Source organism: Eleutherodactylus coqui, chromosome 13 (assembly GCF_035609145.1).
Source record: "Eleutherodactylus coqui strain aEleCoq1 chromosome 13, aEleCoq1.hap1, whole genome shotgun sequence".
NCBI classification, from domain to species: Eukaryota; Metazoa; Chordata; class Amphibia; order Anura; family Eleutherodactylidae; genus Eleutherodactylus; species Eleutherodactylus coqui.
The window spans coordinates 118,372,377-118,384,790 of NC_089849.1; the positions used below are offsets into that span (position 1 = coordinate 118,372,377).

Consider the following 12,414-nt stretch of genomic DNA (forward strand, 5'->3'; position numbering starts at 1 on the left):
GCACCGATAAAAACTACAGCTCGCCACGCAAAAAACAAGCCCTCATACGGCCGCGTCGACGGAAAAATGAAAATGTTATGGCTTTTGAAAAATGGACATGAAAATCCGCCAAAAATTGTTGTGTCCTTATGCCCAAAATAGGCCATGCCCATAACAACAAGGGACAGTAGCTCGTAATCATGTGGAACAGTCTTTATGTAAACTGAATGGCTGATACCAGGGAGCAATAGCTTGCCTGTCCACGGGCGTTATTGAATTGCGTTCCCCGCGGCGATAATCCGACCGCAGGGAACGCAGACCCTCTGTCCATGAGCAGAGAATCATAGTGATTCTCTGCTCGCGGCCGGCAAATCGCAGCATGCTGCGAATTGCCGTGATTCTCCGTGGTCCGCCTATCTGTCAGAGAGGCTTACAGTGGAGATCCGTCTGCTGGCTACTGAGCGGAGATCCACCACGGGATACCGCAACGCCCGTGGACAGGCAGCCTTAGGCCGGTCTCACACGGGCAGATCTGAGTAGTGGAAACAACTGACATTGCGGCCAGGCTGCGGGCGCCCGTGTCATCGCCTAGCGACAGTGACAGACACATTTTTAAAAATAATCTGTGCTGCATGTCTGACAGCGAGCTTCAGCGGTCATTCGCAGTACAGAAGAAAGTACGCGGGGTCGCCCGCCTAAGACCACAACTGACTACAACTCCCAGCATGCCATTTGTCTACAACTGCCATTGCATGCTGGGGGTTGCAGTTCTATCAAACTATAGGTCCTACAACTGTTGAGATTTTGAGAGAACTACAACTCCCAGCATGCCCTGACAGTTGTAGACATTATGGACATGCTGGGAGTTGTAGTTTTATAAGACCGGTGACACCCTGATCTTGGAGTGACCACGGGTCTCCTGCTCCGGCCATCGTACAGTCCGGTGATGTACGGAGTTCAGGCCAGGAGACACAGCGAGCGCACTGCCGCTGATACCCCTTTAAACGCCCCAATCCGAGGCCCCGCCCCCTGTGATGAGGGCGCTCTGTGACGTTCGGTTGCTATGGCAGTTAGGGGCCTTCTGAAAGCCCCCGGGGATGCCACTGCAGATGCCTGTCCAGTCATGCCTGAGACGCGGCTCGATAGATGATTGCATGATGTAATACTGTGGCGTCACACTGCGGTTACATCACACTGCAAGAGATCAGACCTTCACAAGTTCTAAAAAAAATGTGAAAAAGTTTTAAAAAAACTTCTTTCCTGCTTTTTTCAGTAAAGTACTGTGTGCTGCAGCAGTGAGGCTCTGTGCAGATAACAGAGGGTTAATGCTCCAGCCTGTATCTCAGGTGCGGAGGACCCTGCAGCTCCCCGTGTAGCACTCCACGTGCCTCCAGAGATGGGATGAGAGTGCGGTCACCTCACAGCACCCAGTGCCCAGGTTTGCAGTTCGCAGAGATTACCACCGTTTAGTTATCCTGCACTGCTCCCCGCAGCTACGTCCTCGGGTCCGGGCAACGTAAAATAACCCCGCCCCTTTTGTGTTCTCCACCAAACATCGCTTGTAGTTCCGCCCCTCTTGTTGAGTGACAGAAGGAGAGCCAATCAAGTGAGAGAGATGCAATGCGTCAACCAATGAGCGGACAGTATGGGAACGTTGTTGTGAGTCGCTGCCATGGAACTCTGTCTGTAACATTGTCAGTTACAGCCCGTTTTGTGCCGTGAAGGAGATTGCGGGGAGTCCGGGCAGAAAACACGAGGGATAAACGAATATTCTGCACCCGGAGACGCCCGGCGCAGGAGGTTGGTGCACAAGACCGTTATTAGTGCTCGGCACAGCTTGTATATCAGTTCAAGAGACTTGTACCTTCATCCAGGAGGCTGAGCCTCTAGTACAGACTTGTACCTTCATCCAGGAGGCTGAGCCTCTAGTACAGACTGGTACCTTCACCCAGGAGGCTGAGCCTCTAGTACAGACTGGTACCTTCACCCAGGAGGCTGAGCCTCTAGTACAGACTGGTACCTTCACCCAGGAGGCTGAGCCTCTAGTAGAGACTGGTACCTTCATCCAGGAGGCTGAGCCTCTAGTACAGACTGGTACCTTCACCCAGGAGGCTGAGCCTCTAGTACAGACTGGTACCTTCACCCAGGAGGCTGAGCCTCTAGTACAGACTGGTACCTTCACCCAGGAGGCTGAGCCTCTAGTAGAGACTGGTACCTTCATCCAGGAGGCTGAGCCTCTAGTACAGACTGGTACCTTCACCCAGGAGGCTGAGCCTCTAGTACAGACTGGTACCTTCACCCAGGAGGCTGAGCCTCTAGTACAGACTGGTACCTTCACCCAGGAGGCTGAGCCTCTAGTACAGACTGGTACCTTCACCCAGGAGGCTGAGCCTCTAGTAGAGACTGGTACCTTCATCCAGGAGGCTGAGCCTCTAGTACAGACTGGTACCTTCACCCAGGAGGCTGAGCCTCTAGTACAGACTGGTACCTTCACCCAGGAGGCTGAGCCTCTAGTACAGACTGGTACCTTCACCCAGGAGGCTGAGCCTCTAGTAGAGACTGGTACCTTCATCCAGGAGGCTGAGCCTCTAGTAGAGACTGGTACCTTCATCCAGGAGGCTGAGCCTCTAGTACAGACTGGTACCTTCACCCAGGAGGCTGAGCCTCTAGTACAGACTGGTACCTTCACCCAGGAGGCTGAGCCTCTAGTACAGACTGGTACCTTCACCCAGGAGGCTGAGCCTCTAGTAGAGACTGGTACCTTCATCCAGGAGGCTGAGCCTCTAGTAGAGACTGGTACCTTCATCCAGGAGGCTGAGCCTCTAGTACAGACTGGTACCTTCACCCAGGAGGCTGAGCCTCTAGTAGATACTGGTCCCTCAACCCCCCCCCCCCCGAGGCTGAACCTGTAATAGAGACTGGTCCCCCCCCCCCCGGAGGCTGAGCCTGTAATAGAGACTGGTACCTCCCCCCCCCCGGAGGCTGAACCTGTAATAGAGACTGGTACCTCCCCCCCCCGGAGGCTGAACCTGTAATAGAGACCGGTACCTCCCCCCCCCCCGGAGGCTGAACCTGTAATAGAGACTGGTACCTCCCCCCCCCGGAGGCTGAACCTGTAATAGAGACTGGTACCTGTTTTTTGCGTGATATTCTTTTTTCTTCACGCGATTGTCAATGGGACTTTCTAATGTTAAAATCGCATCGCACACGATTTGCAAAGGACAAACTTGCGATTTTTTGTGCGATGCGATTTTAACTTTAGAAAGTCCTATATTCAATCGCGTGAAGAAACGCGCACGAAAAGCGCAAGTGTGCAGGAGCCCTTAGGGGCCTTTTAGACAAGCCTATTAGTGTTTGAACGAGGGGGTGACGTCCCCGTCCGCTCGTGCGGCCTGTTTATACGGCAGATGTATACGGTTGGCTCGTTCGAACGCGAATCGTTTGAGGCCCATTTACACACAATTATCCCTCAGAATTCGTGTAGGTGAGCGATAATGATTCCGTGTAATCACAAAGCCATTGTGCGCTATTCGTTAACTTGTCGTTTATCACGGAGTTTCGCGGCTTTTTTGTATGAGCGTTTTATCGTAGCTATTTTGCCGCGATAAAACTCCGACTGAAAATGGTGCTCATCTGATTCCCATGCATCCGCTCAAATGGCGCAACAAACGAAAAGTGGACGATTCTTGTTCATCATTTGGTCATTGGCGCGTGTTTAGACCCAACGACTATCATTCACTTTCGCTCATTTGAACAATTATCGTTCCGTCTAAAAGCCCCTTTAAACGGGATGACTTGCGAGCGCACGAGAGTTCAACAGCCATCCTGCAGATGGCGCTCCTGTGCTTTCAGAGCTCTTCCAGACTAAAGTTCATCCCGCAAAAATTAGGCCCTCCTGGAGCTTGGCGATGGAAAAATAATAATGCTACGGCTCTTGGAGGGCGGTGACACAAAAGCAGACCTTTATAAAAAGTTTTTTGTTTGTGTACAAACGTAGCAAAACATAACAAAACTGTATAAGGCCTCCCTCCCACGGATGGATTTCCGCTGCGTAATTCGCGGCGTAAATCCGCTACGTTGCCCGCAGCTATTAGGTTCTATTGAACCTAATAGCTCAGTGCTCACGGTGCGGAATTCCGCACCATGAAATCACCCGTCCTCACCCGCGGCATGCTCTATTTGCCGCGGGTGTACGTGTGGACGGCTTCCATTGTAGTCAATGGAAGCCGTCCGTCACGCTATCTTCCACTGTAGCACATGTGACGGTGGGCGTGTCATGTGACGTGGCTGGCGTGTCACATGACGCTGCGGCGCGTCACGCCGAAGCGTCATGCGGGAGCGAGGACGCCGAATCCGCAGGTAAGTTTGGGGGCCTCTGAGGGGGCGCTGTGACGGGCTCCCCGATCGCGCAGCAGTCCGATGAGGCTTCAGTGCTCTGCCATAAGACAGAGGACTCAATACAGGCCTAGAGAAGAGAATGGCTGCAAACCCACCGATTGTTGCCGACCCGTCATTGACTCTTAGGCCGGCGACACACAAACATATAGCAGCTACACTTAGGCCTCCCTAATACAGATGGCCTCCTGACCCCAAATCTGAGCGTCCTATATAACCCTAAACTATATTACTAAGTAACTTGGCCGATCTGCCTTTTAGGATCGCAGGAGAGCCGAGTGACAACCTGTAGAGGAGCCATAGTGGGGTCTTCTGTAGAGAAGGTCTAAGCTGTAGATTTGCACCATGGGGTATGTGAATACTAAATTGCTACACTGTGAAGCCCTGCGAGTCCTGAAGGATCACGGGGTTAAATGATGCAATAGATTTGTCATCTGTTGTATGAGAATTCATGTTTCTGTCCTTAATTTGTTTTATGTGCACAATATCTTACATTTCCGTTTCAAAGGGTTTTATTAGATTTTGTAGTCATACATGTAATAGGCTTTTAACATTCTAAGGTCCACTTGCAGGGGGCCAAATATTGCCATCCAAAATAACATTTGCCTATTGCGGCTAATGGAATACAAAGGTATAGGGGTAAAACAGAACAAAGGGGTCAACAGAAAATTTTAAATCCTAAATCAGTAGGTCGTCAAGAATCCATATCAGCGGATATACGTGTCTGAATTGCGGGCATCAATCCATTTGGTCACTAGAATAGAGGTTAAGTAGATGATAGAATGTGGCGGAATCCCGGGATCTCTATACATTCGATCCAAGGTTGCCAAATTTTCTGGAAATGTATCATTGTATCTGTTCTGATCGCATGAATTCTTTCATATAGCATAATTGAAGATATTCTATCAAGTACCACTGCAAAAGAGAGAGTCGGTGACTTCCATGCGGAGGCGATGTGGATTCTTGTAGCCATACATACATATTGTATCAATTTATGGGCTTGGCACCTGGACCGCGCAGGGCGATCCCCCAATAAGAAGATCGTAGGGGATTTGGGAATCGGACCCACAAACATTTGGTTGAGAAGTCTGTGGACTTTCGACCACAGTCTGTCAACTTCTGGGCACGTCCACCATGTATGGAGCATATCTCCTCTTTCCTGACATCCCTTAAAACATAGTGGGGAAGAGGTTGGATAGAAATGGTGTAATCTTTGTGGGACTAAATAGGTCCTGTGTCAAATTTTGATTGAGGTCTCCATAAGGGAGACTTGGTGGCTGCCCTTGGTGACCGCGCCATCTATCCAAAGTCATCTCAAGCTGAAGGTCCGCTTCCCATCTCCTCATAAACAAAAGTTTCTCCCCCATCAGGGGTTGGTTTAGCATATTATATATATGTGAGAGCATTCCTTTCTGAGAAGGGTTTTTGGCGCATGTGGCTTCGAGTGGTGTGGGCGAAAGTGACATGGGGGTGGGTGCTATAGTATGGATAAAGTGGGATATTTGATAAACTTTCATGTATTCCTGAGGGGGCGGTTTAAATGTGGCAACAAATTTGTGTTTCCAACAGGTTCCCATGCAGAGTCCTCTTGGCATCCCTTCCCATCAGGGTGGAGAGAATAATGGAGAGCTTGCCCTCACTGGCTCTCAAGTCTCCGTGACCCGACGTTCAAATAGTGCTGGAGGCGCCAAACCTATTTCACGCTCCATCTCTGTCATCACTGATACCAGGAGCAGAGGAAACCAGGTGGTAAGAGGAGACATTGGGGCGGGTTTACTAATGCTGTCTGCACATGGGATTTTACTGCGGAGTCCGGCGCGGGCGTCCACGCTGCAGATCCGCACCCAATACCATCCATAGCATGCTATGGGAAATCGATTCTTCCTGCACACTAGCAGAAATTAATTGCAATCTCCTCTCACAGAGGTAAAATCGCCGCATGCTCCATTTTTGCGTAAATTCCACACGGGCGGCTTCCATTGAAGTCAATGGAAGTCGTCCAACTCGCGGCCCATCCACAATGACATTGTGGAAGGGTCGCACCTACCCGTGTCATCACTTAGCGATGGCACAGGAAAAATAAACATTTGAGAAAAAAAAACGTAATGCGGATGTCCAATGGTGAGCCGTCCGGATCGTCCACAATACAGATGAAAAGGAAAGAACATAGGTACGCAGGGTCGCTGTCCGTGGTCAGAGCCGGAATCCACTGCAGGCTCTGCCGTGTGCAGGTGGCCTAATAAATAGTGCAAATTTAGATTATACAGCCTTAAAGGGGTTGTCCCGTGAAAGCAAGTGGGGTTATACACTTCTGTATGGCCATATTAATGCACTTTGTAATATACATCGTGCATTAAATATGAGCCATACAGAAGTTTTTCACTTACCCCCTCCGGTGCTGGCGTCCACGTCTCCATGGCTCCGACTAATTTCTGCATCTTCTGGCTTCTTTAGACGCGCTTGCGCTGTCTGGTCTTCTGCTCTGTTGAATAGGGCATGCCGGAGAGCTGGTCTTCTCCGCGTCATCGTAGCTCCGCCTCCATCACGTGGTGCCGATCGGCCAATTAGATGGCTGTAATCGGCAGTGGAACGCAAGACATCCATGGTGCACCGTGGGAGCAGACCCGCGGTGCACCATGGGAGAAAACCGCGGTGCATCATTGGGAAAGGACCGGCGGCCATCTTTTAAATAACAAAGGGATTGTTTTTAACGGGGCACAATGTGGGGGTAGGTAGAAAATTTTTTTTTTTAATTTCGCCGCGGGACAACCCCTTTAAAAAGCACAATAACAAGATAAATCTGGCACACCTTTAGACACTCCTGTCTCTTATATCAGCTATTAGTTGACTTGGTTCACTCCCATTTTTTTTGCACCAATATTTTGGAGCTATATTAGGCACACAATGTCATGTTTAGGGCTTAGTCACACGGGCGTTTATATGTACGTATGTTACCTGCCTTTACGATCCGCATCTATATAGAACCAGTGCTTTTCAATGGCAGCAGTCAGATGCCTGATATTTACTGAGCTATTGAATGACAGCTGAGAGCTGCCTCTGATTGGCTGAGCACTATGACCAATCAAAGGCAGCCCTTTCAGCAGGCGGGGATTTTAAGCCCCCGCCTGCTGAAATCACTTCAGAGCAGTGCAGGAGAAGACCTGGCTAGACGCGCTGAGCCCTGGCAGCTGCGGAGAGGTCAGTATTAGAAATGAGCGAATATACTCGTTTCGAGTAATTACTCGATCGAGCACCGTGATTTTCGAGTACTTCCGTACTCGGGTGAAAAGATTCGGGGGGCGCCGGGGGGCAGGAGGAGGCGTGGTGGAGCGGGGGGTAGCAGCGGGGAACAGGGGGGAGCCCTCCCTCTCCCCCCCCACTCCCCGCTGCAGCCCCCCACTCACCCACGGCGCCCCCCGAATCTTTTCGCCCGAGTACGGAAGTACTCGAAAATTGCGGCTCTCGGGCGAAAAAGGGGCGTGGCCGAGTAGGCTCGCTCATCTCTAGTCAGTATGTATTTTTTTTTTTTTTACACATTTTAGGCATGATTTTCAGGGAAGGGCTTATATTTAAATGCTGTCACAGTGTTCAGTGACAAGGGAACTCCCCGCGGAGATGAAGAAATCCTTTGTAGACCATTGGGGCCGTCGCTGCTGCCGTCGGCCCCGTTAACTAAAGGTGAAACCCCTGGATGTGACAGCATCCAGGGGTTTCACATCCAAGAAATCCTCTGCTGCCGCTGTCACAGCCACAGCAGGGGATAGCAGGCAGCGCACTTTATGTGCAGGAAAACGCGGCCAAGTGCGTTTTTCTTCTGCATGCCGCCCACTTCGGTCATGCAAATTTTTTTGTGCGTTTGCGTTCTGCGCACAGAAATTCGCACGTTAAAACGCCTGTGTGACTTTGGGCCTTATCCTTTACCTCATAAGCCACACTTTCTTTTCCCGCAAAAAGATGCGTAAAACATGCCATAAATGTAGTAGAAAGCGCAGAAGACAATTTTCTGGCACAGTTTGTGTCAAAAGACTGGTGCATTTTAATAGTACATCTGCCCCACTGTGCCCTGCAATCTTAAAAGGTGTTCCTGCCTTATATAAATTCTAGTACAGTTACAGTTATACTTCCATTTTCAAGATCTGTACTTGCTGACAGAGAATGGAATCACTGGCACAGTGGATGGGGTTGTTGCCAGAAAAAGCTCTACTACGCTGCAGTGACCCCCAACGTCTGTCAGTTGGATATCTCAGCAATGAAAATTCCCATTTACTGAGGGCAAGAAGAGGTCTTCAAAATGGGAAATGGTTAAAACACAAAGTATGTTAGAAAATTAACAATTTTAATATATAATGATTAGTGAAATATGGCTGAGTCTAAACATTTGTGCGAATTAATTTTATGAAATAACTGTCAAAGTTTAATTTTTTTTTATACCAAGCTCCAAATCCCCTGTATAGACACAGAGTTAACAAGATGGTAACTGCCTGGAGTGCGACATAAGTACATGACCTGGGTGCGACTGCAAGGGGTTAATCGATCTTGCACTCGCATTCCACTCAGGTTGCAAACTGGGCATACATGCATACACTGCTCTCCAGCTGTCAAAGGGTTAACACCACCTTAGGCTTAAAGGTTCAGAGCAACAAGGAATGAGCTTACTAAAGTTTTAAGCTTTAATAAAAAAAAATACAGTGCTGATAAAAAGATAAAAAGAAGGCCAAATGACATAGAAATGTAGTTTAGGAAATACAATGGAGAAACCCAGAGACCTACAACTTGCAAGACGTTCTAAGTCTTTGTTTCCTGAGGGTAGATGAAGAAAAACGATGGGCAGATACCCGCTGCAGAGCTGCCCCTGTCCCATTGCCGAGCATAGCTTTTATACTTTCCATCCTGAACTCCAGCTGTATACCTGCTGCTTGGTCCATTAAGCAGGTCCTGCCCAGGTAACAAGGGGCATTCAATCAGGAATTTATGCTAATTCAGATATGATCTTTATTGAACATGGATCTACATGGGTTCCAAAATTAATTAAAGGTATAAGCTCCCAACAGCTGTCCCAGCGACTGTCGCTCATGTGCAATGGCTTGTCAGATAACAGAGGCGGAGCAGCCTGGGATCTCTTCCGACTGTTGCCTCCACTCACAGTAAATAGGAGTAATTCCACTGTGGATCCACAGGCAGAACCTTGATTCCTGCTACTCCTGAGTGTGGACCTACAGTGAAATGTATTAAGGATCCGGACCCCCACCCACTGCTCCTTTCCTTGATAGGGATTTCATCAATTTGTTATCCTTTTTTCTCATAGTAGCTTGGCCAAGGACACATTGCTAAGAGACAGCTAATTAATTTTTGGAACCCGTGTATATCCAAGATCATATCTGCATTCACATCAAAAAGACGTCTGTGCTGCAGTTTCTTCTATTCCTGAATGTATGTTATAGTGAGGCCCTAAGGCCTCATGTCCACGGGTTAATTATTATTTAAAATCCGCGCCCCATAGGCATGCATTGGACACCCACAGGTAGTTAAATACCTGCGGATGTCATTTTTCCTTCAGGCGCAGATCCGCGTGCAGGAAAAAAACCACGACATGCTCCATTTTCGTGCGGGTGTCCCGCAGGCTTCTATTGAAAAGCGGAACACCCGTACCAGAATTAAACTCACCTGTCCTGGATGCTGCGTGTCTCCCCTCCGTCACGGCCGGATCTTCTTTCTTCGGCCTGGCAAATGTGCCTGGCGCATGCACGCTGTCGGCGTGCCGAACACATCCGCCGGGCCGAAGAAAGAAGATCCGGCTGCGACGGAGGGGAGACACGCAGCGTCCAGGACAGGTGAGTTTATTCTTCTTTTCAGGCCTCATGTCCGCGGGAAAGGAGGGACCCGCTGCGGATTCTGCATGGAGAATCCGCGGCGGGCCTGATTTTCCCCGTGAACATGAGGCCTAAGGGGCGAAACATGCACACAGCAAACAACCATCCTTGCCGTTGAGATGAGTGCCACCAACTATTCCAAGGGAGCAACGGTAAACCCAATGAATACGAGGGTCATGCAAAGATTATTGGCCAAACGCCACTACACTTGCAGTATAAAAAAGTAATCGAAAATGTGGTATATAATAAGAAAATCGAGTTCTCGAGTGTTATCTGTGGTATCGTTCATACTTATTCCACCAACCGAAAGGTGTCAGCACCCGTCGAACGACGCTGTGTCAACAAAATTGAGGTTGCTTTTGGTAGGAACACATGAAAGTGGCACCAAGGCCTTCCAGAAGCATGTGGCGGCCAGGTACTGCCACACTGGAGGGTGGCAAGATGGGTAGCAGCATTTAAGGAAGGATAGTGTCAAACGTGACATCGGAGCAAGTAAGCCTGTGACGGCCACGGACAAATCTCATATTGCTCCAGTTCACCTGCTGCTACAAGAAGGCCAACGATGGCCATGCGAAGGCTTGGCTGCGGAGATAAACATTTCATGCAAATCTGTGCGTAAGACTCTGACCGTACACCTAAATGTGAAAAGCCGCTAGCAGATGGCTCCACACAACCTCTGTGAAGCTCAAGCTTAGCACCGCATGGAAGTATCTGCTTGATAAGAAAGAGACTCTTTTCTGAGACGCATGATCAAGACGAGACATGGGCCCGGAGCTACGAGTCTGAGCTGAAACGGCGGTCTGCGGAGAGGAGGCACCAACATTCCCGCCGGCCCAAAAAATTCAAGCAAGTAGCCAGCAATGTTAAGGTAATGCTTCTGACTACAAGTGGAATGCCGCTGTGAACGCCCAATATTACCATTCTTTCTTGCAACACCTCTTCACCTGTGTTGCGTTGCTAGAAACCAGCTCTCCTGCAGAATTCGGAGCGGCTCTAAGGCGTTCTCTGAGGACCATCGATAACAGCAGGGATGCTGACGGTGTCAGACGTCTTCCAGAGATCTGGAAGCAGGTTGTGGTACCTCTCAATCCATGGATGCACGGATCCCAATAAAAAGGGGGGATGTAATGCTTCCTGGCATCCAAATATATTATGTGGAAATTAAAACATAGTTGCCAATACTTTTACATGATCCTCGTATTTAGTAGTCCACCATCTTGTACTCCTGCCCCCAGCTGGTGATGGGAGCTGCTTGATTTGGATGGACCAGTTGGCATCTGGCTTCCTCTTGAAACCAGTTTAACCAGACTGGAGTGACAAAAGGGACACTGCAAGGGTAAGCCGGAGACCCCCTGCCAAGTTCCTTCCTGCAATGAAAGCCTCCTCTAGTTCAAAGAGCAGTCCAAATGTACTCCGGGTACATGAAATATTTGTACATATATACTGTCATGATAAATTGTCACCACTAGGGGCAGCTTACTGGAAATGGATTTTATAGCTTCTGCTGAACTTCATTTTAAGGAGAATCTCTCAACAGGTTCACGCTGCCTGCACCATACGCCGCATGAAGCAAGATCGGTATGTTCATTGAGCGCAACTGGGCTTCATTTGAAAAACTCCGCAGCGTTTCCGAATAAACCTACGTTGAAGTTTGACACAGGAGGGCACGCCAAATCCCATAGAGTGACAGCTCTGTTGGTGAATAGGGAGAGCTGTCACTCCAGAGGATATGGGTGGGCAGAGGCCAGTGCGGTGCCCCCCCATGACTCGGGACGCCCTTCCAAGTCAAACTGCAAAGTATAGTTATTCTGAAACGCCACGGCATTTTAGAATAAAGCATACACGGGTTCAGCATACATACCTGTCCCGGGCTCATACCACACGTGGTTTGTGCAGCATGAACCCGGTCACAGGTTTCCTTTAAATCCATCTTTAATGAGCTCCTCCTAATGGGCAGCCACAATTGTTTTTTATTTAAAGGGGTTGTGCAAGAGATTGTTGAGTGTTTATACTCTGCAATGTCCGTCACTGTCTTTAAAATAAATGAAGCAGCAGCGCACGTGCCAGCCCTCCGCTCTACTCTTCTCGGGACCAATCTCAGGATGGGTGGAGTACCAGAGGCCGGGCCCCTGCTGATCATTAAGGTATCTTCTATCCTGTGGGCAAGGAG

General features: G+C 49.3%; 1 protein-coding gene across 3 annotated transcripts in view; it reads left to right on the forward strand.

Annotated features, from left to right (window-relative positions):
* Window positions 1-1,628: 1,628 nt before the first annotated feature.
* The window catches only part of CEP131 (centrosomal protein 131), a 95,176-nt gene continuing 84,390 nt past the window's right edge, over window positions 1,629-12,414 (forward strand). For 2 of the 3 annotated variants that reach the window (XM_066587665.1, XM_066587667.1), the window contains exons 1-2: window positions 1,630-1,779; window positions 5,944-6,123. In XM_066587665.1, coding sequence (XP_066443762.1) covers window positions 5,950-6,123 — 174 coding nt within the window. In that variant the 5' untranslated portion in view covers window positions 1,630-1,779; window positions 5,944-5,949. Of the gene's footprint in view, window positions 1,780-5,943; window positions 6,124-12,414 lie in introns of all 3 variants that reach the window. The other variant, XM_066587666.1, reaches the window with a different exon arrangement.